The sequence below is a fragment of the Crotalus tigris genome, unplaced genomic scaffold (assembly GCF_016545835.1).
Source record: "Crotalus tigris isolate CLP2741 ecotype Arizona unplaced genomic scaffold, ASM1654583v1 scf7180000018068.1947079, whole genome shotgun sequence".
NCBI classification, from domain to species: Eukaryota; Metazoa; Chordata; class Lepidosauria; order Squamata; family Viperidae; genus Crotalus; species Crotalus tigris.
The window spans coordinates 106,667-134,302 of record NW_024096805.1 but is presented as its reverse complement, the minus strand read 5'-3'; the positions used below and the strand labels follow the sequence as shown (position 1 = coordinate 134,302).

Below are 27,636 nucleotides of genomic sequence, written 5' to 3'. Positions count from 1 at the left end.
GAAAAATAACTTAGGGTGTATTTCAGATTGGATGTGATCAGCAAAATCATGCCATCTATATATTCACTCAATGCAAAAAAAAATTTGTCCATTTCTAAAAATTAATATCTTTATGTGATAACGGGAAATTCTTGCTGGTGCATCTGCTAAATGCCACGGGAATTTGCTTGGCAAATGTTGATTATCTGTCTTAAAACCAAAGCGTCTGGTGTGAAGGAAGAATGAGACAGAAATGTAATTTCTAATAATGAAACCGTATTTCAAATTGTATCATAACACTCCATCTATTCTAAACCATCGTGATTGCTCATTAAAAACCATCCCTGCGAAGTTTAATGGCTCCATAAGAAACCCCTAGCAAGTGCACCACGTAACTAATCAGAAAAAGAAATTTTCTACAGAACTTCAGATTGAACTTTCTAAACAATTATGCCCTACAAATAAAAAAAGCAGTGGACACAGCCCATCTTTAGAGAGATGATGTGTAAAAGGAAAGCTACCGTGATGTTTTCAACAATGATGGTACACTTACATTTCCTGTGAGTCAGTCTGGACAAGTCCCAGCAGTTTGTTAGCAAAGAGGCTGAGGCAGATGTCAAAATTATCCATACAGGATCAAAACATTAATAGAATGTGGCATTGTTTATTTTAGCTGGTTGGTCAACTTCTTCACTTTGGGAAGGCACTATTTTCCAGGCAATGCTCCATCAATCAGAATCGTATTTTGTAACTCCATAGACATTCCAAACATAATAAAAATGGTCAGCCTCATCCAGAATTCAGAACTTCTCTTTTGCCCATAAGGTGGCATAAAAATAAACTATGCCTGTTTTTTATATGATTAAGCATTAAGTCAGTGGTTCTCAACCTTTCTAATGCCGCGACCCCATAATACAGTTCCCCATGTTGTGGTGACCCCCAACCACTTATATATCACCAGGTGCCAGGGGCGTGGCCAAAGAAAAGGGGGGGAAAATGGCAGACAGCCTTGTTTGGCGACCCCCGTGAAATGGTTGTTCGACCCCAAATGGGGTCCCGACCCACAGGTTGAGAACCACTGCATTAAGTAATATTAATAAGCATTCCCCTCGTGGACTTCAACTCCCAGAATTCCTGAACCAGCATGGCTCAGCTTGGAAACCTCTTCCTTTCCCCTCAGCATGGCTGGCTCAGGAATTCTGGGAGTTGAAGTCCACAAGTCATAAAAGAGCCAAGGTTGCCTATCTCTGCTCTAATATAAGCATGGAATAAACTGGTCAGCCTTATCTTAGGTGCCTTCTCTTATCCCATACCTAAAATCACAGACAGCACCCAGGACCCCTCAGTTCAAAATAAAATCCACAAGGAAGGAGGCTACAGATCAGCCTATGACAGTGATGGCAAACCTTTTACAGACCGAGTGCCCAAACTGCAATCCAAAACCCACTTATTTATCGCTGGGTGCCAGGTGGGCATGGCCCACTGGGTGGGTGTGGCTGTGGTAGCCATGGCAGACTGGGTGGGTGTGGCCAAGGTGGGCATGGTCACCTCAATGTTGCTCGTGGGGGGGACGCCTGTGAGGGCTGGGCAGGGTTGGGGGAGATCCAGGGGGTCTCTGGCAGGTTGGGCGGTGGGCAGGAGGCTTGTCCTGCGGGGTGAAGTGAGGCAAGGCGAGGCAGGGCAGGGGTGCCATTGTTGCAGGGCAAGGCGAGGCAGGGGCCGGGGCGGCTGCTGCCTGACACCATCGGCCCCCGCACAAAGAGGCCAGCGAGCACATGGGGGCCGACAGTGTCCATCAGCAGCCACAGCCTGCCGGCCCCTCGACTGGTGCACTCTGGGGCTCCGCAGCCCGCCGCTAGCAGTTCAGAGAAGCCGCCTCTGAGTTGGATGGCTGGCCGACAGCTGAGGAGGCAATGCAGTGGGCCGTGCCCAGGACAAGGAGAGCATGCGAGGCCAGGAGGGATGGGATGGGGGGGGAGGGAAACCAGCCGTATTGGGATGCATATGACCTCGCCAAGTTAGCAGGTGGCTGGTTGAAGAGGGACGGTTGCCATCTCAAGGCATGGCGAGTGCCCACAGAAAGAGCTCTGAGTGCCACCTCTGACACGCATGCCACAGGTTCGCCACCACTGGCCTATGATCATCAGAAGGATGTTCTCCTTTTCGGGAAACACCTGGGAACTGCATGATGTTGCCCTGTTACCCTGGATTTTTCCCTCCAGCCAGCAAGATGGGAGGGGTACAAAAATTTATTTCGCAATGTCTCCCCAAAGCTGACTGATGTGAGATGTGATTCTGAACATGCCAACGCATCTGAATGGCTCAAAGCCCTTTTCTTTTTCGGCGGCACATTCCTTGATAAGCTGCAAAGCTTCCCACTTATCAGTCACTCAAAGTGACTGCGGCTGTCACTTGTGTACAAAGCGCAATCAGTTTGGAAGCACCGACACCGGCATTTTTCTTCTCAGCTTGAAGCAAACACGTTTTGACTGCTAGTCATTCAATTTTAAAGCATCGTCAATTAGGGGCGGACGGAGATATAAAGAAAACACGTCCTAAACTCCTTCACCAGCCAGCAATAAAAAAATTTATTGTTATTTTGCTTGAATCATCTCTCTCTCTCTCTCTCTCTCTCTCTCTCTCTCTCTCTCTCTCACACACACACACACACACACACACACACACACACACACTTTTTCACCTTCCCTCAGCAGAAACTGCCTTTTCTGGCTGCCAAGGAAAAGTGCTCATGACTCCATGTTCTCCACATGGTTGAGATGCGAATCATATGGCGTATTAATGCTCTCCATAGTAGGTCAGTTCAACGGACAAGAGCTTTCTTTCCCTCTCTTTGCCCCCTTGGCATCATGCTGGGCCATTCCATATGCCCAGCATATGGTGGGAAATAAATAAATAAAATAAAGCATTTTTTAAAAAAATGCCCGCGGTGTAAGAGACGCCTGGGAGTTGGCCACGTTGCCAAAAAGCGACGGGGCAGGAGAAGTAAATACCCTTTTTCCGAAGAAGGGCAACGTCTGGAAACTGAAATGTTTGCTCCAAGGCAGGCTGAATCTTCAAATGCAGGGGAAAGCGTTTGCAGGAAAACCCACCAAACCTCACTGGATACAACATGAGGTGAGGAAATCCCAGGAGGGGTTTGTAGATAGATGGATGGAACAGACAGCAATCGGAATAAAGCCCTGGGTTAGCTGGGAATTTTCTAGGTTAGACACTTGTTTGCTTTCTGGTGTGATACCAGTGTAACTTGTAGGAGAAAAAAAAAATGTAGATCATCAGCCCTAGGAGATAAAAGGGACCTCTGTTGAAAAAAAAAAAATCTTTCATTGCTTAACGTGCTCAGCTCAGGGCACTGGGAGGTTCAAATGTCAGATTAAAATAAAGTAACAAAAAGGGATGAATGGAAAGAGTGAGGGAGGCGAGGGGAGGAAGAAAGGAAGGAAGGAGGGAGGGAGGGACGGAAGAAGGAAGTGAGGAAGAAAAAAGGAAGAGAGAAAGAAAAAGAGAGAGAGAGAAAAAGAGAGAGAGAAGGGAGGGAGGGAGGATGGGAGATAAGGAAGGAAGGAAGGAAGGAAGGAAGGAAGGAAGGAAGGAAGAAAGAAAGAAAGAAAGAAAGAAAGAAAGAAAGAAAGAAAGAAAGAAAGAAAGGAATCTGTGCATCTGCCAAAATTTCATTTGATATTTAAAAAGCGGGTGATTAACTGGGAGGTTTAAATGTCAGATTAAAATAAAGTAACAAAAAGGGATGAATGGAAAGAGGGAGGGAGGGAGGGGAGGAAAAAAGGAAGGAGGGAGGGAGGGAGGGAAGAAGGAAGTGAGGAAGAAAAAAAGAAAGAGAGAAAGAAAAAGAAAGAAAGAAAGAAAGAAAGAAAGAAAGAAAGAAAGAAAGAAAGAAAGAAAGAAAGAAAGGAATCTGTGCATCTGCCAAAATTTCATTTGATGTTTAAAAAGTGGGTGATTAAGTGGGTGTGATGCTTTTTTTTTCACTCAGATTTTATTTGTATTTTTCTTTCACTGGAAGCCAAGAGAAGCCACAACAGGATATGTCGTGGCTTGGCATTTGGGAGTTTGTCAAGCTGTAACTCCTCTCTAAGAGCCGGTGGTAGCCCTGGGTAAGAAGGCCTTTGCACAACTTTGGGTTGTACATTAGTGCCCATTCTGGGACTGGGGAGCCTTTGCAACGTCCAGACTGGACTGCTGCAATGTGCTTTTACACGGGCTGTCCCTGAGAAAGCATTCAGAAGCTTCAGATAGCTAATGAGGAATGTGGTGGTGTAGATACTTACAGGCACTGATTACTTCAAACAAGTATGAGACACCATCGCTCTGCAAGTGGCATTGACTACCGGTGTGTTTGTGCGTGCAATTCAAGGTGGTAGTTGTCACCTTTAAAGACCTCGTTGGCTTGGGATGAGGTTACTTACAGTACTGTCTCTCCCCATTTGTCTTGTAGGTTCCAGAAGGAAAGTCTTTTTTGCTGGGGCGCCCACTTTTCCCACATCCTCTTCCTTAAGATCACACTTTGTCCCTGAGGGCCTTCCACAAGACCTTGAACCTGGCGTGGGACAGAGGCTGTCTCCTGGTTGAAGGGATAATTGGTTCATGGATGATGGCCGGCTTTATGTGTTTTATTTTTATGTTTTATACAGTGCGTTTTATGAATTTTATTTATTGAATTGTAAGCCACATATGACAGGGGGGCAGCTCTACAAATCAATCAGTCAATCAGTCAACCAATCAATCCTCTGACAATACAACTCTCAAAAAACTAGGATACTTTATGAAATGTAAATTAAAATCAATGAACACTTCACACAGTATGCACAAGAATTACTGCGATCTTAGTAAGCTTTAATAGAAAAATTGGTTCCAGGAAGTAGAATTTTAAACAAAGGAGGAGAGGAGGAGAAGGAGAAACAGAAGGATCTGTTGTCTGCATCTTAAATATTCAAATCATGATGTCTTATCACTGATCGTATCATTTTAGAGTCATTTTCTCACCATTTGGTCAACTCTGTAACCAGAATGAGCAGAATTTGGAAAAGCAGCTGGAAAAGTGCTCCAAACAGCGATGAACTAAGCCCAAATCTTCCCCTGCGCTGAACATGATGGGTAAGCTACTACTTCCAGTGGTAAAAATGTTTCCAGAAAATATCCTTTGCTGAACCTGTTTACAGCAATTTTCCCAATGCACAGAAAACATAATTTCCCCCCCTCTCTTCTCTTTTTATTACATGAGAAATGTCAACCAATCAAGGGACATAGTAAGGACATTTGCATAACTCTCCTCCTTAGAAGAGTATGCAAGGAGTATGCAAGAAGAGTATGAAAGGAATATGCAAGAAGTTTTCCAAACTTCATCCTACCTACTGTCATAGAATAGGATCTTGGATTTACAGCCACAGCAGAAATAATTCCCCATTCCCTGTATGGTTTGGCCATGTGACAGATGGCACTGCCCACATTCTGTGATTTTTCCCCCACAAAAAAGTTTTCGGCATGAATCTGCTTCCCATTGTGAGAAGGAAGACTACATGGCCTATGTACGGAACCCATGTGCCAGCTACCTAGCAAATGAATGAGGTTTTCGCGGCTGTGATAAATGTGTCTCCAAAAGCCTCTGCAGATGTTTTTCCAAGAAAGGCAGCTGTTCATTTAACACCACACGTCACAGAAAATCAACTGTAGTTACTGACATTGTGAAGATGCATTTAAATTAGCTGGGCTTGTTACGTCTCCTTCAACCCATATGTCTCCTCAACCCCTTCCATCCAGCTTTCAATGGACCTCACTCATATAGAATTCAACCAGCATGAACAGATAGACACTCTGGATCTCAAGCCACAAACCTGAACTTGAATGTGACATCCATCTACATATTATGGGAACCGATCTTTTAATGACTGGCCCTGCATCTCTGAATTGAAGACAGTGAAAAAGAATGGAAAACGGACTTGAATAATTAAAATAACAGACAGATTCATAATGTCTGACCTGGATCTGTTGCTGAAGCAGGTTGATTTTGTGTTGTTGTTGTAGAAGTTGCTGCTGCTGTCTTGCGATCTGTAGGGGTCAACACATGTACATGTAATTTAATAGTGTGTGCACGTATGTATGTTTGCAGACAGATGTTTCTCAATGTGTTCAGACCTTAACAGTCTGGTTCAAATTAAAGCAATTGATACATCCATTCTATTACCCAGTAAACTATTGTTTATGTGTAGCAATCACAGTTGAAAACTTGTTCTTACACTAAAAAAAAATTGATTTGGGGGTGATGAAGGCTGGAAGACATTTTCTCATCCAATTCTAAGAATATTAGAAGGCTCATGATGGATGATACAGTTCTAAATACTCATGAAATGCAGTAGTATTTTCTGACTTGTATTCCTTGACTACTGATAGCATTAGAAGCCGACATTCACCATCATAATGATAAGTAGTCACCAATCACTTCAAGCCCCATAAATTCGTTTAACTCCTTTTAATTTGGTCCAAGTTGCTGATTATATTTCCATTTTTTTTTTATCATTTGAAATTTTCCTAGCTGGCTTCTGACAAGTAAAGTCAACAGGGGAAGTCAGATTCGCTTAATGACCGCATGATTCATTCACCAACTGCAGTGATTTGCTTAACAACCATGGCAGAGATGGTTATAAAACGGGCACAGCTCACTTAAGAACTGTCTTGCTTAGCAATGGAAATTTTGGGCTGTACTGAGGTCGTAAGATGAGGATCACCTCTATGGCAAATAAGGGACATAGGAACCCCTAAGATTTTTGTACAGACAGAAATTGAGTCATGTGGTGCCTCTTAATGCTGATGAAGATATATACTGTACAAATGGAGGAACTGACACGGAGCCATTAATGACCAGTTCCAAGCTATCTCCCATACCAGACGTGTCAAACTCACGACGTCATGTGACGTCATGCAACGTATCGGAGCTTTTTTCCCATTGCCGGCAATGGGGTGGGCGTGGTTTACTCGTGACGTGTCCGCCCCGTGGACCGGCAGTTTGAAACCCCTGTCCTATACTGATCATAACATTGTCCAAGCTGGTGCCCTCCAAATTCATTGGATTGCCCACACTTGTTATCACTATCACCTGAGAAATTTAAGGTGGGGGGGGGGGTTTGGTCTCTGGTGTCCATGGCCTTTGGGCACATCAAGATAATGGCAAAGTCCTGTGTTCAGTTTTACAGCACACCGCTTCCCCCTTTCTTTATGATTGCATTAAAAGACAGTAAGATCAAATGGAGAGGGTATGGTTAGATTGGGAAGGAGCGGAGGTGGCGCAGCAGTTAGAGTGCAGTACTGCAGGCCACTTTAGCTGACTGTGTTCAGCAGGTCAGCGGTTCAAATCTCACCGGCTCAAGGTTGACTCAGCCTTCCATCCTTCCGGGGTAGGTAAAATGAGGACCCAGATTGTTGGGGGCAATGTAAATATATATATATATATATATATATATATATATTATATATATATATATATATATATATATATATATATATATATACATACATACATACATACATATACATTGCTTACTGGTGTACACCGCTTAGAGAGTGCTTGCACTTAAAGCGGTATATAAGTCTCATAAATAAATAAATAAATAAATAAATAAATAAATAAATAAATAAATAAATAAATAAATAAATAAAGCGTTGGTACCCTAGAAGAGTGGAAGAAATGAGGGCCAAATCAGGAACAAACAGATGACATTCATCTTGACCAGGAGTCCTCAAACTTGGCCCTTTTATGACTTGTGGACTTCAACCCCCAGAATTCCTCAGCCAGTGAAAGTTTGAAGACCCCTGATCTTGCCACATAGCAAGTAGGTGGCAGTTCAGGTTTTTGATAGAAATGGCTAAAGAGACAAAGTCGTCTTAGTCATCTTCCCTGGAGGGAAAGATGACATTTAAAGTTGAAATGATCCTTCAAAATATTGGCACCCAGGTGCCGGTAGTCCTCAACTTACGACAATTTGTTTAGTGACCATTTGAAGCTACAACAGCACTGAAAAAAGTAAGGTGTGACTATTTTTCGCACTTACCACCTTGGCAGCATCCTCATGATAACGTCATCAGAATTCAGATACTTGGCCACTGACTCATATTTATGACGGTTGCATGCCAAGATCTCCTTTTGCAAATTTCTGCCAACGGGGAAGCCAGGTTCACTTAGCCATTGTGTTGCTAACTTAACAACTGTATTGATCCCCTTAACAACTATGGTATGGCAAGAAAGGTCGTAAAATGAGGCAAAACTCATTTAACAAGTGTCTCACCTAGCAACAGAAATGTGGGGCTCAATTGAAATCGTAAGTCGAGGACTGCCTGGATTATACAATTTAATAATAATAATAATAATAATAATAATAATAATAATAATAATAATAATAATAAAAGTTGGGAGGGACCTTGGAGGTCATCGAGTCCAACCCCCTGCTCGGGCAGGGACCCTACACCATTTCGGACAAATGGCTGTCCAGTCTCTTCTTAAAAACTTCCAATGTTGGAGCATTCACTGCTTCTGGAGGCAGGTTGTTCAACTGGTTAATTGTTCTCACTGTCAGGAAGTTTCTCCTTAGTTCTAGGTTGCTTCTCTCCTTGATTAGTTTCCACCCGTTGCTTCTTGTCCTGCCTTCAGGCGCCTTGGAGAATAGCTTAACTCCCTCTTCTTTGGGGCAGCCCATGAGATATTGGAACACTGCTATCATGTCCCCCCCTCGTCCTTCTCTTCGTTAAACTAGACATACCCAATTCCAGCAACCATTCCTTGTAAGTTTTAGCCTCCAGTCCCCTAATCATCTTTGTTGCTCTTCTCTGTACTCTTTCTAGAGTCTCAACATCTTTTTTACATCATGGTGACCAAAACTGGATGCAGTATTCCAGGTGTGGCCTTGCCAAGGCATTGTAAAGTGGTATTAATACTTCACGTGATCTTGATTCTATCCCTTGCTTAATGCAGCCTAGCACTGTGTTGGCTTTTTGGGCAGCTGCAGCACACTGCTGGCTCATATTTAAGTGATTGTTCACTAGGATTCCGAGATCACTCTCACAGTTGCTACTATCAAGCAAGGTACCCCCTATACTATACCTGTACATTTGGTTTTATTTTGCCTAAATGTAGAAACTTGCTTTTTTCACCACTGAATTTCATTTTGTTAGATAGCGCCCAGTGTTCAAGTCTATCCAGGTCCTCCTGTATTTTAAGCCTGTCTGCTGGAGTGTTGGCTTTTCCTGCCAGCTTGGTGTCATCCGCAAATTTGATGAGTTCCCCATCTACCCCTTGTCCAAATCATCGATGAAGATGTTGAAGAGCACTGGGCCTAGAACAGAGCCCTGGGGCACCCCACTACACACTTCCCTCCATGTGCCTTGGCCCTAATCTTGTCTTTCAATCCTACCCTTTTGATAAGGCTACATGGGCCCCCCCCCTTGAGGTTTGGGGCAGGGGAGGTAAGAGCAGGGCTTGGGGGTGGCTTCAAGAACCCCACTTCTAACGCACACTGCATAATTTGGACAATATCATTATATTAAAAACTCTGGAATCTGTTCCTCTCTTCCACTGCATGCTGAAAATAACACCTCCTGTTGTATATTCCATTTAACTTAAAAAAAAAAAAAAATCTTCCAGCCCTCAAGTTCCATTCTGGGAACAGATCTGTGAATATTTCAGCCCTCTTAGAAATAAAGACGCGTTAATAGAGTGCTAATCTCCTGCTCCCCAATGCCCGAGCAGGACTAGATTAAAAGTCCCTTTTAATAACCGCTCACCTGTTCTTGCTGCTGCTTGGCTAGCTCCATTTGCTGGCGCTGCTTCTCAATCTGCGAGGCCGCCAATTTCTTCTGCTCGTCGTGAGCCGCCAGCAGCTGCTCCCGCAAACTGGTCAGCTGATTGATCATGCCCATAAGCTGCCTCTCTTTCTCAGCTAGGCTCTCTGGAGTCCCTGAGCATCATATGGTGACACACACACACACACACACATACAAAAAAAAAAAAAAAGGCAAAAGGAGAAAGAGGAGAGGGAGAGAATCAGAAACGAGATCTGGGTACGGTTCCAAGCCGACGTGCCTTGTAAAGCTGAGCAGAAAAAGCCTTTTGCAGCACACAACAGCACCCCTCTCAAATGATTTAATTATTCCCCCCCTTCCTTTTTTTTTTAATTTGTCCTACCTCTGCTGCCTAGCCAAGGTTCTTGATCTATGAATACATCTGCATAGTAATGAGTTTCCTGCAGGATCCTCAGTACTTTTCTGCGGAGGGCAGGACTTCAATAGATGGTGGGTGCTAACTTTACTTTCAGTTTGATAACTTTATTGTTGATTAGCCAGTAGACCATCTCAAAATACAGAATATAAAACACGGAGCTTTAATAAAACCATATGCAAAAATGCAATAAAAGAAACAGATTAAATAAAAAGAATGGAAAGGAATAATTCTGGGTCACCCCCTACGTTTGACTTCAGTCAGACCCACCTATGCAGATCTCAACCGAACTGTTTTGTTCAAATAAAGGACTGCGTTATGTGTGGTTTTTGAATTCTGACCACACATGAAGTACATTTTTAATGTAAGGGTCCCAATAGGTCTAATTGTCGAATGTCATTGGATATAACACGACAACAAATAAAATAGTTAGCTAGCTAGATAAATAGATGGATAAGATAACCTTTATTGTCATTTTTTGTCATTTTTTTTACTATGGGCACATTGGCAAACATTAAAAATGAAATTTAGTTGCTTGCTCTCAAAGTGTACACATACATAACACAGCTAGATAGCTAGATAGCTAGATATCTAGATAGCTAGATATCTAGCTAGCTAGCTAGCTGGATGGATGGATGGATGGATGGATGGATTGGATGGATGGATGGATGGATGGATGGCTGACTGGATAGATAGATAGATAGATAGATAGATAGATAGATAGATAGATAGATAGATAGATAGATAGATAGATAGATAGATAGATAGATGGGTGGGTGGGTGGGTGGGTGGGTGGGTGGGTGGGTGGATGGATAGATAAATAGATAGATAGATATGGATGGAGAGAGAGAGAGAGAGAGAGAGAGAGAGATAAAGTGCAGTCTAGTTTGTACTAATATGAGATTTCAAATCCTCTTGGCATGGATTTGATGGGTGTTGAAAATGGGATATTCCCCCGCCCCCCAGTCTATCTGTCTTTCCAGATCTATGGATCTATGAATTGTCTATCTTCCTATTACCTTTCTTTTTCTCTGAAATGGAATTCAACAAGATACAGTTAGCTGCCCAGTCCCAACACCACAACGCCAAAGGCTACAAGGAGACTTGATTCTCAGACTGATGACCGTCAAATCTTTGCTTGAAAGTCTTGGGTGAATGATGCTTTTAGACTGTGGTGTTGGAGAAGACTCTTGAGAGTCCCTTGGACTGCAAGGAGATCCAATCAGTCGATCCTAAAGGAAAACAACCTTAACTGTTCTTTGGAAGGGCAGAGACGGAAGCTGAAGCTTAAATACTTTGGCCACCTAATGAGAAGAGAGGACTTCCCTGATGCAGGAGAAGATGGAAGGCAAAGGAGAAGGAGAACAACAGAGGATGAGCTGATAGACAGTGTCATCAATGCAATGAACACGAATTTGGGGAAACTCCAGGTTCAAAGCAGCATTTTCAAGGTTATCTAACCAACAGCTGATCCTTTCTCATTCTCACTTACCTAGATAAACTCTGATAATAATTGCCCCCATGGATGGTTCTTTTTCTCCCATACGTATTGTTATTTATGGCTCAAAAGAGGGACAGTTGTCAGTTGAAAGTCAGAGATTCATAGGATTAGAGGATTGAAATAGGTCACTGAAACCGTCAAGTCTGGCCCTCTGCTCAATACAGGAGTTCAAATCAAAGCATCTCAGACTGAGCACTGTCAAGCTTTTGCTTGAAAGTGTTTGGTGAATGGGGATCCACCACCTCTCTGGATAATTGGAACCACTCCTGTGCTATTCTTATTGTTTTTCAGTTTTTCCTAGCCTTTAACCAAAATATACCTTCTTAGAATTTGTTCCATGCCCTCTATTCTGGGATAAGAGCAAACGGGTCATGCTCTTCTTCTTTGTGTCACCTTTTCAAATACTTGAAAAGTGCTATTCCCTTTGAGTTTTGTTTTCTTGAAAAAAAAAAGTACTACACTGATGTTCTTATTCTTTTCTTGTAGCTTCCTTAGTTTTCTGCTCTGTACCGACTCCGTTTGATGTGTATCTTTCTGAAAACTTAGTTTTAAGCTGTAGTGCCATACATCAGTGTTTCCCAAACTTGACAATTTTAAGGCATGTGGACTTCAACTCCCAGAATTCCACAGCCAGCATTGCTGGCTGTGGAATTCTGGGAGTTGAAGTCCACATGCCTTAAAATTGTCAAGTTTGGGAAACACTGCCATACATGAAGCAAACGTATTACTCCCTGAAATTCGGAAGGTACATTTCGATTAATGCCAACATATGTTGTTGCATTTGTCTTTTAAAAAGCTAAGTCTCACTGCTGACTCATATTCCAATTGTGATAATCTGCACTTCCAACACATTTTCCCACCAAGTTAAGTATCCCTCATCCTATACCTACCCATCTGAATCCCTCAGTGAAGGATCTGGCATTCTGGCAATTAATATTTATTCTGTTATTTTTAGCTTTAACTTAACAAGGTCATCTGAATTGTGTTTTGATCTTAGAGTATTAGCTACCCCATCAAATTTGTGTCATAACAATATTTGCAACTAATAAATATATTGTCCACCTCTTCTTTCAAATCACCGAGACACGACATTTAATAGTTTACTCTTAATGCAACAATGATGAGCCCTGTTTAAGTGTGGTTTTCACACCAACTATGGATCCATCAAGAGACATGCCATGAAGACCACACTTAACTAATATGAAAATTAACATGTTTTATTGTACTTCGTCAACTGGATCATATATGGAATCCTAGGAACATAGGAAGTAGCTATTGTACACTTAATCAGTTTCTGGACTGTTGTTGTTGTTAATTGCGAAGTCGTGTCCGACCCATCGCGACCCCATGGACAACGTTCCTCCAGGTCTTCCTGTCCTCTACCATCTTCTGGAGTCCATTTAAGTTCACACCTACTGCTTCAGTGACTCCATCCAGCCATCTCATTCTCTGTCGTCCCTTCTTCTATTGCCCTCAATCTTTCCCAGCATTAGGCCCTTCTCCAGTGAGTCCTTCCTTCTCATTAGGTGGCCAAAGTATTTGAGTTTCAACTTCAGGATCTGGCCTTCTAAAGAGCAGTCGGGGTTGATCTCTTCTAGGACTGACCGGTTTGAACGCCGTTTCTGGACTAGTACTAGACAAAAATTATTATGACCCTAGTATTGTTAAAACTAACTAGCAAAGGCAACTAGGTTCCTTTTAAGGGAACTTAAAAGAAAAGCTCTCCATTCCACTGGACCTGTGGGAGAATATAAAGCTTGCCAGAAAAAAAAATTAAAAAAAAAATTCAGTGTTCCAAACAAGCAAAGATCTGACTTATTTGCTTTGAGAGATTTATGTAAAAAGACATTTTCCCCAACTAAGTACTGCATATGCTGAACTTGTCATATCTACTCAATGTATGTGCTTTGATCTCTCATTCATGCACTGTACAGTATATGCTTGGCTTCCCTCTCTATCCAGTCTCCATGTTCAATCCCTCACTGTTCTGCCCCATGTTTGCCTTATCTCTACTACACTTCCCACGTGCCCTTGGTTTTTTCACCAACAATATGTGGGGTCATCCTCTTGGATGACTCTCAAAAGTCACATCGTTTTTGAGTTCTTGAAGGAAACATCAGCTCAGGAGGAACAAAAAACCCCTCAAGCTCTTGAAGACATGTATAAAATTGCTTTGCAGCGTTTGACGAACGTGATGCCTCCTTGTTGTTGTCTATAATTTCCAGACTAAAAAAGTTAAGTGGCAAAAGTTCCCACAAGAAAAGATATCCAGAGAGGCATCAGACCATTGGAGAAATGACTGTAGAATGAAAAACACAGCCCTTGAACACTTTCACAAAACAGATGCCCTTTACCTGTGGCCTTTCCTCTAAAATTCTCTCCTGAAATAAATATCTAACATAACTTCTCTTTCATCATATTGAATGAGAAGTAACAGGGGCAAAGAAGATTTTTTTAAAAAAAGAAAAAGGCATGGCATTACTTCTGAAAATACAAGTAAATAATATCTATGCTGTCAATCCAGTAACATTGCCTCCCATGCCTCACTTTTAATGAAACCCACAAAATATATATTTGCCATGCCTGCGTTTATTGAAACCCACAAAAATGTAGTTGCCGTGCTCTGTGTGAAGAGAACAATGGCACATGATAACCTGTTTGTAGTTAAGAAGAAACTTTTTTGGTTTTCACTTCAAACAGTAGTGGTGACTAAGAAACCGTAGAGCCACAGTGGTTAACTGCAGTATTGCAGGCAAACTTTGCCCGCAGTCTGAAGTTCGAGCCTGGCTGAAGGTTGACTCAGCCTTTCATCCTACCGAGATTGTAAAATGAGAACCCAGATTGTTGGAGGCAATATGTTGACTTAGTAAACTGCTTAGAGAAGGCTGTAAAGTACTATAAGCAGCATATAAGTCTTAAGTGCTATTGTTACTGTTATTGCTAAGGTATTGCCAAAATGATGGATTTGATACCTGGACATGGAAATCATCAGAAAGAATATTTTTCTGAAAACATTCTTTTAAATAATTTAGCTCTTTTTCCCCTTCGTTCCCCTCACAACGGTACAGCTACTTCTTTCTCAGTTGCAAGGTAAGCTGTTCAGAAACACTGGTTAATGTCATATCTTTTAAATTTAATTTATCAAAGCATTTAGACTAGCGGCCCCCAATCTTTTGGGCACCAGGAGCCGGTTCTGTGGAGAGAGGTTTTTCCGTGGACCAGATGGGGTGTGGCTTCGGAAGCTGCCTGTATCCCACGGATGGGGCTTTACTTGTTGCTGGAATTGGGTATGTCTAGTTTAATGAAGAGAAGGACGAGGGGGGACAAGATAGCAGTGTTCCAATATCTCAGGGGTTGCCCCAAAGAAGAGGGAGTCAAGCTATTCTCCAAGGCGCCTGAAGGCAAGATGAGAAGCAACGGATGGAAACTAATCAAGGAGAGAAGCAACCTAGAACTAAGAAGAAACGTCCTGACAGTGAGAACAATTAACCAGTGGAACAACCTGCCTCCAGAAGCGGTGAATGCTCCAACACTGGAGGTTTTTAAGAAGAGACTGGACAGCCATTTGTCCGAAATGGTATAGGGTTTCCTGCCTGAGTAGGGGGTTGGACTTGATGACCTCCAAGGTCCCTTCCAACTTTATTATTATTATTATTATTACTATTATTATTATTATTATTATTATTATTATTATTAATATTATTATTATCGAACATCGCACAGTCAGCCAGATGTTCAGACTGGATTTGGCATTTTGTCTACCTATCGAGTCCTTACCCAGGACCTGGGATAGGCAGATGTAGATGTTTGATGGTATTACAGATATCATCGCAGGATGGAAGCAGTTCCTAGTAAGGCCACCTTTTGCAATTGACTAATGGCAAATTTGTCAATGCCAATGGTGTTCAAGTGGTGCTCCAGTTGTTTTGGGATTGCACCCAAGGTGCCTATTACCATAGGTATTATTATTATTATTATTATTATTATTATTATTATTATTATTATTAACTGGGAAGCAAAAGAAATGGTGACTTCTCCTCCTTTAGATGAGTTTGGAAATTAAAATAATATAAAAGAAATGTTTCCCAAAATGCTGCTTCCAGATGAATGGGAGTGTGTGTCCTCTGCATGAGCGTCAGAGCTGGATGGATATATCCTACAATGTAAAATGTCTTCTTTCTATAGGTTTCAGATTACAGATTAGACTGGAGCTTGAATGCTAAAATGTGCATGACTTCAAGGCAACTTTAGGTTGACGCTGAGTGTTTCGCCACTGCCCATTTTTGACATCCAGATCTTCCTTCAGCTGATTTATGCAGAGTGCCAGGACTAGAATAAAGATTTCTTTTTTTTTTCCTTTGATCTCCCTCTCTACCACCTGGGATAGTGATTTCATTGCTCTACGTGAACTCTTGAGTTCAGAAGAAACAGCCTAGAATCTCTGTTTCTCAACCACTATCCTGATTTGCAGAATAGCCTACCAAATAGCCTGTTTAAGAAAGAACTCTTTTATACATTACAATTGAAGAGTGTAATTGTTGCTGATCTTCTAACTTCTGTTTAACTGTTTTGCTCCACTGTTTTACATTTTAGTATTATTAAATTTGCAATTTTGATTGTAATGAGGTTTACTTGGCTGGTTTAATTAGTTGTATCACAATGGATCTTTTTTAATTTGTTGGTACACCAAAACAACAAATACATGTAGTTTGGGATGGGCTTAAAGGGGGCTAAACTAAACATTGCAAGCTGGAAGATGATCCTATTGTTAAATTCCTGCTTCAGATTTTCTCTAGCAGTCACAGTCCTTGCTAACAAATTTATTACCTAAGCAAAATAGGTGAGCACTTTTTAAGAAAAATCCAGTGAAAGAAAAATACAAATAAAATCTGAGTGGAAAAAAAAGCATCACACCCACTTAATCACCCACTTTTTAAACATCAAATGAAGTTTTGGTCCTTCCTTCCTTCCTTCCTTCCTTCCTTCCTTCCTTCCTTCCTTCCTTCCTTCCTTCCTTCCTTCCTTCTTTCCTTCCTCCCTTTTCTTTCTTTCTTTCTTTCTTTCTTTCTTTCTTTCTTTCTTTCTTTCTTTCTTTCTTTCTTTCTTTCTTTCTCTCTTTTATTCAAACTACCTAATAAATCCGCTGCTATTATAATTGCATATAAACAGTTGCATTTACATATACCCACCCATATACTCTGTTTGAATAACTACTAAAATTAGACAGCAATTTTAACTGAAAAACAGAGGAACCAGTGGGGCTTAATATGCAGGGAACTTCACAACTGCCAGCTTGTCACAGTACAAAATGTTGGTGCCTGATCATGTCACCAGAAGAAAATAGAGATTTGTTGCGTTCTCTTTTTCTCTTGAAGATAAACGAGAAAGGCAGCTTTGATAACTGAAAAATATAATACCTCCAAACACACCTCTAACGTTATTTTAATTGATAGGAACATTCTGTCTTTAAACCTAAACTTTTAAGCTGTCCTCGTTATCTTTGCAATGTTCTCTTGATTTTTCACTGTGGTTCCTTCACACAGAAGCCTCTTATCTTCAGGATGCGGGGGGGGGGCGGTTGAGCCCCCAGTTCATATTTGATGTTTGCCATTAAATGCAGTAATTCCCCAATGTTGGGAGTTTTGGTGGATCAAACTACATGTGTGTACAGATAGTCCTCAACCTGTGGCCATAACTGAACCCAAACTTTCTGTTGCTAAGCAAGACAGTTGTTAAGTGGATTTTGTCCCATTTTACCACCCTCCTTGCCACCGTTGTTAAGTGATTCATTGCACTTAGTAACATGGTTGTTAAGTGAATCTGGCTTCCACCTTGACTTTGCTTGTCAGAAAGTCTCAGAAGATGATCCCATGACCCCGGGACACTGCAACTGTCACCAATACACTCACACACATGCTGTTCCAGAACTTTTCCAAAGGCCACATGTAGAGACCTGGTCAGAGTCCTCATTTAGAAAAGCTACCCAAATCTATCTACTTTCCTTTCTCGCTTCTCCATCCCCAAATTGGATTCTCTCCACCCTGAAAGGAATTATTGTAGGAATATATAAATCTTTTTGCACTGTCCCAAAGGTGCTTTTTCACTTTCTTGTTTTTCTTTGAAGACATCTCACTTCTCATCCAAGAAGCTTCTTCAGTTCTGGCTGGGGGGGATTTCCCCACCACCCAGTCAGAGCTGAAGAAGCTTCTCGGATGAGAAACGAAACGTCTTCAGAGAAAAACATGACAGTCCAGTTGCCTCGTAAAAAAGCATCTTTGGGATAACTATGACCTGGATGACTGAGAATCTCCATAGACTTTTTGCACTGCAGTGAATGTCTGAATTGTTTCAGGAGTCTAATATTAAATACCTTTAATTCCAATGATAATTGAAGTCTGGATGAACAGGGATAGATTGCAGAATCTAACATAAAGATGGACAATCTGAACCAAGTGAATCGTGCATGCTTGAAACTCTTGTATTAATTTAAATGTCCCTGGTAAGATCTATCTATCAATCTCTCATCTATCTATCTATCTATCTATCTATCTATCTATCTATCTATCTATCTATCTATCTATCCATCCATTCATCTATCTATCTATCTATCTCCATCATTATCCATCCATCCATCCATCCATCCATCCATCATCTATCTATCTATCTATCTATCTATCTATCTATCTATCTAATTATCTATCTATCTATCATATTATTTATCTATCTAATTATCTATCTATCATATATCTATCTATCTATCTAATTATCTATCTATCATCTATCTATCTATCTATCTATCTATCTATCTATCTATCTATCTCTTCCCTAATGCTTGAAAGAAACCAAAAGGCAGTAAAAAGAAGTAGAATTAGACAGAGAAAAAAAAATAGGGTATCTCCAGCCACCTTCAGCTTTGGTCTCACTCAGATCTTGCTTCAGTTTCTTCTTCAAACAGATGACTCCTGAACAGAAAGTCATTCTCAGCTTGGCAACTTTAACACTTGTGGACCTCTAGCTGGCTGAGGAATTCTGGGAGTTGAAGTCCACAAGCCTTAAAGTTGCCAGGTTTGCGGAACCCTGCCCTAACATATTGTTTATGATGCTTATTTTCCAAAGCACCAGAAGGCAAGACAAGAAACAATGGATGGAAACTACTCAAGGAGAAAAACAACTTGGAATTAAGGAGAGACTTCCTAACAGTGGGGATAATTAACCAGTGGAACAGCTTGCCTTCAGAAGTTGTAGGTGTTTCATCACTGGAGGTTTTTAAGAAAAGATTGGACAGACACCTGTCTGAAATGGTATAGGGCCTCCTGCTTGAGCAGGAGGTTGGACTAGAAGACCTCCAAGGTCCCTTCCAGCTCTATTCTAATTGATTAATTTGCACATTATAGAAATACTCAGGAAAACCATGAAGGGAAAAATGGATGCTAAGAATAAAACAATGAAATACATCTATATTTATAAACTGTATTCACGCCTCACTGAACCCCCCATTGCTAGATGTCAGCAATGTTATTTTTCATTTAGACTTTGTTATTTCAGCATTAAAAAAAAACTATTTTGCAAGTGAAGATGGTTGCTAGTTTAAAATGTGGAGAGATTGAAAATGTTCTGTTCTCTCCATCTGCCTCCATGAAAAACCGAAGACCGCATCCTAAACATATTTAAGATTCCTCCGTGGTGGAATTTTCTCTTGAAGTAAAATATGTGTTTGTTTGCTGGGTTGCCTTAGTGGACAGTGGAAATGTGCTTTGCAAAACTTATCTCTGAAGAAGGTAGAGCTTGTAGACTTCCATACTTCGTTACAGATCTTTCTTCTCTGGGGCTAGTTTATTCATAAGTTTGTACATCCATCTCCTTTTTTGCCTGGTCTGAAAACAGTTACATAGATTAGTCTAAAACTAGAGCACCTGATAGATAACACAAATCATGGAAATGAAAAAAAAATGACAATGGATGGCTGTGAAAGTTGGACCATAAGACAGGCTGAGCGCCAAAGAATTGAGGCCTTTGAACTATGGTGCTGGAGAAGACTCCTGCGAGTCCCCTGGACTGCAAGGCGATCAAACCAGTCAGTCCTAGAGGAGATCAACCCTGACTGTTCTTTAGAAGGCCAGATCCTGAAGTTGAAACTCAAGTACTTTGGCCACCTAATGAGAAGGAAGGACTCACTGGAGAAGAGCCTAATGCTGGGAAAGATTGAGGGCAAGAGAAGAAGGGGACGACAGAGAATGAGGTGGCTGGATGGAGTCCCTGAAGCAGTAGGCTTAAATGGACTTCAGAAGATGGTAGAGGAGAGGAAAGCCTGGAGGAACGTTGTCCATGGGGTTGCGATGGGTCAGATACGACTTCACAACTAACAACAATGCAACAGCACATCGTGATGCAAATACTGGCTGTCCATTGAAGTTGTGTCTCAACATCAGAATCCAGTGTGTAAATCCTAAGGTTTGGTTGTGAGACTGCAACACATGCTTTATTATCTCCCCTACCTTCCTCTGCCTTGTAAATGCTTCTGTGCCATATGGTGTGCCCATCCATGCCCACAGAGCAATATTAGCTGCTGGTTATCTACAAGTCACGTCAAAAGTTTTAAGCAGGTGGCAACAGCTGGTCAATTCTGGCTGATCTCCAAGCTAAGCAAGATGAGCCTTGGTTAGTATTTGGATGGGAGATTGATTGAGAACTCTTGGGTAGTTTGTTAGACTTTTTTTTTTTTTTTTTGCTAACAAAGAAAAGAGATCAACAAGCTTTTTCCGTAATGCTGCTAAGAAAACTGCATGGATGAAATCACTAAGAGTTAAGCTTGATTTCAGGATATCGTCATCATCATCATCAAACTTATATAGCACCCAACTCTCAGTGACTATGGGAAACTCACAACCTTTAAACATTAAAACAAACAAAATCCCAAAGCATAAAAGATATCAATGAAGGAGAATATTTGTAACTCAAGGTTGAAATGAGGGGGTACTTGGTAGCTCTCTGAGCTTGATTGTTTTCTTGCAGACATTTCATTACCCTTCTAAGTAACATTATCAGTGCTAGTGACTTTGGCTAATGAAACATCTGCAAGAAAACAACCAAGTTCAGAGAGCATAAATAAAAGATATTTATAACCTCTTGAAGCACTTGGAGCAGGATCCCTGACAAAATGACTTCTCCTGTTTAAATCTCTGCTGTTTATGACCTCTGCTCGGTGGAACAGCCTTCTTCTCGTTTAAAGCACATGCAAAGCACATTTCTGTGTAAATGCAAATGCATTTCAGCAATGATCAGTGTTAAAGACACTTTCACTCAACTCCTCTCGTGATAACTCAGGAGGGGTCCAACACCACTACTTATGGACAGAGATATATTTTTAACGTTGGATAGTTTAGCGCGCTTTACTTTTATTAATTGTCTGTTAAGTTTTCTTTCAAACGATATCAAAATGCATTTTAATATTGCACACTGTCTGGAGATGCGCAGCGGGAGGGATGGTATAGAAAGGGCTAAAACAACAGACGGTAGGCTAAAATAAAGGGAAGTCGAACAGAACGAGGCCTGAGAAAGTCGCGAGATAATTTCCCATTTCAACAAGAATGGCATCAGGTCGATTTCCACCCCACTCCTGAAAAGAACGCATGCCAAATTCGAAAGAGGAGATTACGGGGGAGAGAGAAAGAGAGAGACAGGGAAAGAAAGATTTCCTCAGCATGGGGCAAAGTCTGGCACCCGGTAACTGCAGGTTGTAGGGATATCTCAAAATCACCTTCCACTATTTTGGTGATGGGCTGAATTATACAATATTACTGTAAGGCTTTTGTTATCTCTGTAATATTGCCAGATTTAATAAGGAGGGATGGCATCCAAACAAAACAGAGACCTATTACATCGTACTAATTTCAGCAAGAGAGTTAAACACTACCTTAATTATCTCCTACTGAATTAAAGTACATGTTCCATCTCCCTATTATATGGGACTACCATGGCTTCCTTTTTGAGGGATTTCCCTTGTCAACAGGCCCATTTAGCTTTAGAAATACTGCACCATTAGCTCAGGCAAATGCTGAAGTCACCAGACCTTCAAAATTTTGACTGGCCTCGTACTTCCACAAATCCAGAGTCAATCAGTTGCTCAGAGTTTTAGGAGCACATCCATTAAGAACAGATTCTAATTCAAGATTTGAGATTTCATGGCGGCAAGATCCACTTCCAATTTCCGAGTCGGGGATTCCAAGGCAGCAAAATAAAATTGAACGGGAGTTAAGATTTGATTTCATAAAAGATTCAACCACAAGCTATCAGTCATGAAGCAAAGAGATGTGTTGAACCTACTCCATTTTAAAAATAAAGTCTTCAAACACTGTTTAAAAAGTAAGCCTTTTCTAGGAATCTGCAGTTTTTTAAAAACTCTTGGAAGGGACTATACAGGTAGTCATCTGTATAACATACCACTCATTTAGTAACTCTTCAAAGTTGTGACTATTGCAGCATTCTTGTGGTTACAGAAACATGATTCAGATGCTTGGCAACTTAAGTATCTATATTTAGATTAGATAACCTTTATTGTCATTTTTTTCCTGTAGGCACAATGGCACACTTTAAAAAAATGAAATTTAGTTGCTTCCTCTCAAAGTATATTGCTTAATGATTGAGTGCAAGTCCCAATTCTGGTCACTAAATGACTTCTCTCCTGAATAAATAGAAGTTAGAGACAGGAACCATTTTGTCCTGTCCCAGGACATATAAAGAACGGTTGCTGGAATTGGGTATGTCTAGTTTGATGAAGAGAAGGACGAGGGGGGACAAGATAGCAGTGTTCCAGTATCTCAGGGGCTGCCACAAAGAAGAGGGAGTCAAGCTGTTCTCCAAAGCGCCTGAAGGCAGGACAAGAAGCAACGGATGGAAACTAATCAAGGAGAGAAGCAACCTAGAACTAAGGAGAAACTTCCTGACAGTTAGAACAATTAACCAGTGGAACAACCTGCCTCCAGAGATGGTGAATGCTCCAACACTGGAAGTTTTTAAGAAAAGACTGGATGGCCATTTGTCTGAAATGATATAGAGTTTCTTGCCTGAGCAGAGGGTTGGACTAGATGACCTTCAAGGTCCCTTCCAACTTTATTATTATTATTATTACATTGCCCCTGCTTCTTAATTAAAGGGATTTCTAAAGAGATGCTTATTCTAAATTAATAGTAATCGAGACTCATGGAGAAACAACCTAGAACTAAGCAGGGGGTTGGACTAGAAGACCTCCAAGGTCCCTTCCAACTCTATTATTATTATTATTTATCTATGCATTCAAACACATGACTGAATGGGGCCAGATTCATCCTCTTTGATTGCACTAGGGGTGGAATCCAAAAATATCCAAGCTGGCAATATGACTCCTATCATTTGTACATGGAGTAACAGTGGAGAACCACTGATGTAAATAATATACTATGAACTAAAGATATAATCTGTAGTACACACAATAGTCCAACTATTGTGTACTGTATCAGACTCATTCATGCAGTGAAGATGACTCACCCAGGACAAGATGAGACACAGACAGACAAGTAGCAGAGAGGAAAAATGAAAGCATTTTGTTTCTTTGTTTCTTTTACGATTGTTGAAGGTATGAATGGACAGAATGAAAGGCGGGATTGAAATAGCTGAAAAATTATAGATAGGCTGGACGCAGAGCCCAAAATGAATTCTGTTAAACATCAGACAAGGAAGAGTTAAGGAAGGATCACAAAAGGCAGAGAACAGCCAAGTCTCAGTCAATAAAAAGCAAACCAGATCCAAAAAGAATATCAAGGAGAAATAAAACTAGAATCTTTCTCCTGCCAATCAAATCTGCCTAAATACTTCTAGCAGAAGAGTGAGAGACACAAACATTATCTATCAATATTCCTCCAGGTATTTGTGATTTGAAGGACATTAAATTAATTGATTGACTACTCCTATCAGCATTAGACAAACTAACACATCAGCCATGAAGAGACATGTGATTTTATTTACAGGTATCCATAAGGATGTCATCAATTTAGAAGGTAAAGATTTAAGAATAACCTCACTGGATCAGGCTAAGACCATTTTAGTTCAACACTGTGCTTCTCAAAAAGCCAGCAAGATGTGTCTGGGTTGCTTGTAAGCAAAACATGGAGAGTGACACCTGTCCCGCCATTATTCCCTGCAACTCGAACTTGGAATCACGTTGTTCCTGATTCAGAAGAAACATAGTCTTGATTAGGTCTGTTCTTTGCGAATGTATTTAGTTCAGACTAAATAAATACATTGGCTGTTCACGAGGTAAATTCCTGACAGAATCCATGATCCATCACACATGGCATGACATCATTGTGCAAATTATATACTTTATTATACACTTCGCAATCGGATCCTTGGTGCTCTCTGAGCTTGGTGGTTTTCTCGTAGATGTTTCATTACCAAACTAACTTACATTATCAGTGTTGTACTGATGATGTAACGTTTCCTCCATTCAGAATCAGGAATTTCTGCTCAGCATTCCCACCTTACAGCTTAGAACTCAATCCTACACATAGTTCCGTTTTGTGTCCAGAAAGTACTAATACTAGATAATTATCTAGTATACTAGATAATATTTTGGTCCATCTGGATCTCCTTGAAGAAAAGATTCCTTCGTAGACAGATAGTCGGTGTCCTCCTTGGGCTCTTACTCTCTTGATCCCTTTTGACCTCTTGACAGTAAACATCCTTTACTACCAGGTCCAAAGATGTGAAAAAGGAAACCAAGAGAAGAGAAAATACATGGATTTCAACAATCCCTGAAGACATCTGAAGGAATGACTAACAATCACGTAGATCTTAGCTCTTTTGTTTAAGGCAGGGGTTATCCAACCCTGGCAACTTTAAGACCTGTGGACTTCAACTCCTATGCCAGGGGTAGGCAACCTTGGCTCTTTTATGACTCGTGGACTTCAACTCCCAGAATTCCTGAGCCAGCCATGCTGAGGGGAAAGGGAGAGGTTTCCAAGCTGAGCCATGCTGGCTCAGGAATTCTGGGAGTTGAAGTCCACGAGTCATAAAAGAACCAAGGTTGCCTACCCCTGTGCTGATTGGGGAATTCTGGGAGTTGAAGTCCACAGGTCTTAAAGTTGCCAAGGCTTGGATACCCCTGGTTTAAAGGATTTTTTTTTTTTTTGCCCTGTCTTTGCTTTCCATCTGAAAAAAGGAAAAAAATTAAAAAGAACAAGGATAACAATCAAAGGAGGTCTGGTAGTTCTGAATCCATCTGCCAGCAAGAAACATTAAATAGTTCCATGTCTGCAAAAGCGTTGCTGCTTCTAAAGCATTGGAACTGCATTAGCTAAAGGTTTAAAATGTAAACGTTATCCTACTAATTAGCCTCCTTACTTCTGTTTCTCCTCCCTCAAAAGCAGATCATGCCAAACCCTTCAGACTTTTGATTCCAGCTTCCAGATGACAGGATCTTAAGTATCACATAATTGATTACTCTTTCTAAAATAGAGAAGAGCCCCTTCGCCCTAGCCCCCAATCATACTTACTTTCCTGGTCTTCCAACTTGTTTGGTATCACTTAAACTGAATTATCCATTCCAGCCCATAGACAGATCCTGCCTAGGCTATTTATCTCAAGATTCTGCATGTCACCTAACAGATTATCCTTTTTAATCCATACATAGAATCTATGTAACATGTGTCTTTAATTCACAGACACTGATGAGCTATAGTGTCACTGAACAGATTATTTCTCTTAATCCATTATTGGCAGTTTATAAGAGTCAGGTTTTTAAAAAAAAAATTGGAAGAAAATCCATATAGCCTATCTTTAGTTTAGGGCAAAGTAAATACTGTCATATATGAGAGAGAGTTTGATCTAAATATCCATTGCTGATGCTTGGAGCCACACCTTCCAAGCACACATTGATTTTAAACTAACAGGGATTTAATAGATGATGTTCAGGCATGTTAAAACCAGAATTTCTGCTTTGCACTGTGTTCTTTTAAATCTGGAGTTAGGGAATGGTGAGTTTTGTCCAAGGCAAAACTGATCACAATGGGATGAGATGGTTGGTGTTTCTTACTAACTAGCACCTACATGAAAAGGTAAGGCAAGAACCGAACTACACATTACACAGAGTTAGCAGAACAGTTGTGGGCTTCTGTTTCTCTGGCCCTGAAAACACTGGTGAACATCACTTGATTTCAGCTCAGCCATATACAAACTTGAACCAACAGTATATTAAGCCTAGTTTTTGGTAACAGGCAATCCTCGACTTATAACCTTTTGTTTAGTGACTGTTCAAAGTTTCAACGACATTAAAAAAAAGTGACTTATGACCATTTTTCACATTTATAACTGTTGCAGCATCCCCACGGCCACGTGATCAAAACTGAGATTCTTGGCCATTGGTTCATATTTATGACAGTTCATATTTATGACCGGGTCATGGGATCAGCTTTGGCAACCTTCTGACAAGCAAAGTCAATGGAGGAAGGCAGATTCACTTAACAACACTGCTACTAACATAACATCTGCAATGATTCACTTAACAACAGTGGCAAGAAAGGTCAAAAATGGGGCAAAACTTGCTTAAAATTGTCTCACTTAGCAACAGAAATGTTGGGCTCAATTGTGGTCGTAAGTTGAGGACTACCTGTATTTCAAAATGACCAAACCAACTGAACTTCCAGAGAAGGAGAATTTTGATGCCACAACTTCAGAGTCACCTCTGAAAAACTAGAATCTAACAGATTTGAACTATGGTGCTGGAGAAGACTCCTGCGAGTCCCCTGGACTGCAAGGCGATCAAACCGGTCAGTCCTAGAGGAAATCAATCCTAACTGCTCTTTAGAAGGCCAGATCCTGAAGTTGAAACTCAAATACTTTGGCCACCTAATGAGAAGGAAGGACTCACTAGAGAAGAGCCTAATGCTGGGAAAGATTGAGGGCAAGAGAAGAACGGGACGACAGAGGATGAGGTGGCTGGACGGAGTCACTGAAGCAGTAGGCGTGAGCTTAAATGGACTCCAGAAGATGGTAGAGGACAGGAAGGCCTGGAGGAACATTGTCCATGGGGTCGCGATGGGTCGGACACGACTTCGCAACTAACAACAATACATTTGTGCTGCTTGCTACAAACAGGTTATCCTTCCTTACATTTTTACCATAATTTTCACAAAAAATGCTGGCTGTGCTCCATCTATCAAAGGAGACACAAGCCCCGAGCAGCATAAGGTGGTTATATGCCCGTTATTAGTGACACGACATAAACCAGAGCAAGCTTCGTTGACTTTGCTCTTCTGAGGGAAGCAAGGCTCTGAATTCATCCCAAATGTGTACATATATTGACAGGAAGATATACAACATATCAAGTTAGTTTTGATGCCTTGTATATTTAAAATCCCAGGGCTTCTCTAATACACTTGGAATATGTTCTTGATTAAGGATTCTTACTTCATGAATTTGTGAAATTCAGCACAGATGATGTTTACAGTGATTTTTCGGTTCAGCTTCCTCACACATAGATCCAAAGCTGGTATTGGAAGGAGAGCATTCCAATAGATATTTCACCATAGATATTAGGGTCCCCCCCCCTTTCATAAGCAATCAAGTTGGCAGTCTTGCACATTTAGAATTGATACTGTGATTGGGATAGGATGGGACTGCCTGATGCTCAGCATGGAGACCACATAAACTGTAAAAGGCTTTTTTTAATACGTTTTTTTTTTTTTTGTTTTATAATGCATTTGTGATCCTTTCCATTAACTGGTAAAATCTATCGGTGAAAAGAATAAACACCAGGAGCAAAATGGAGGGCTTTCATGCAAGTGAGAATGCAGTCCCTTAACACGGAGTGGAAATTCCACCTGTTTTTTTTTAATGTGCATTGCGCACACCCTGCAACCCTGTTTTTGTTTTTACTTGCAGCGGC

General features: G+C 41.0%; 1 protein-coding gene across 1 annotated transcript in view; it reads right to left on the bottom strand.

Moving 5' to 3' along the window:
- SOX5 (SRY-box transcription factor 5) overlaps positions 1-27,636 on the bottom strand; it is a gene marked incomplete at its 5' end in the record, with an annotated part of 275,380 nt that overhangs the window by 242,942 nt on the left and 4,802 nt on the right. Inside the window, 2 exons of the mRNA XM_039347420.1 lie at positions 5,992-6,060; positions 9,784-9,956. Coding sequence (XP_039203354.1) covers positions 5,992-6,060; positions 9,784-9,956 — 242 coding nt within the window. The remainder of the gene's footprint in view (positions 1-5,991; positions 6,061-9,783; positions 9,957-27,636) is intronic.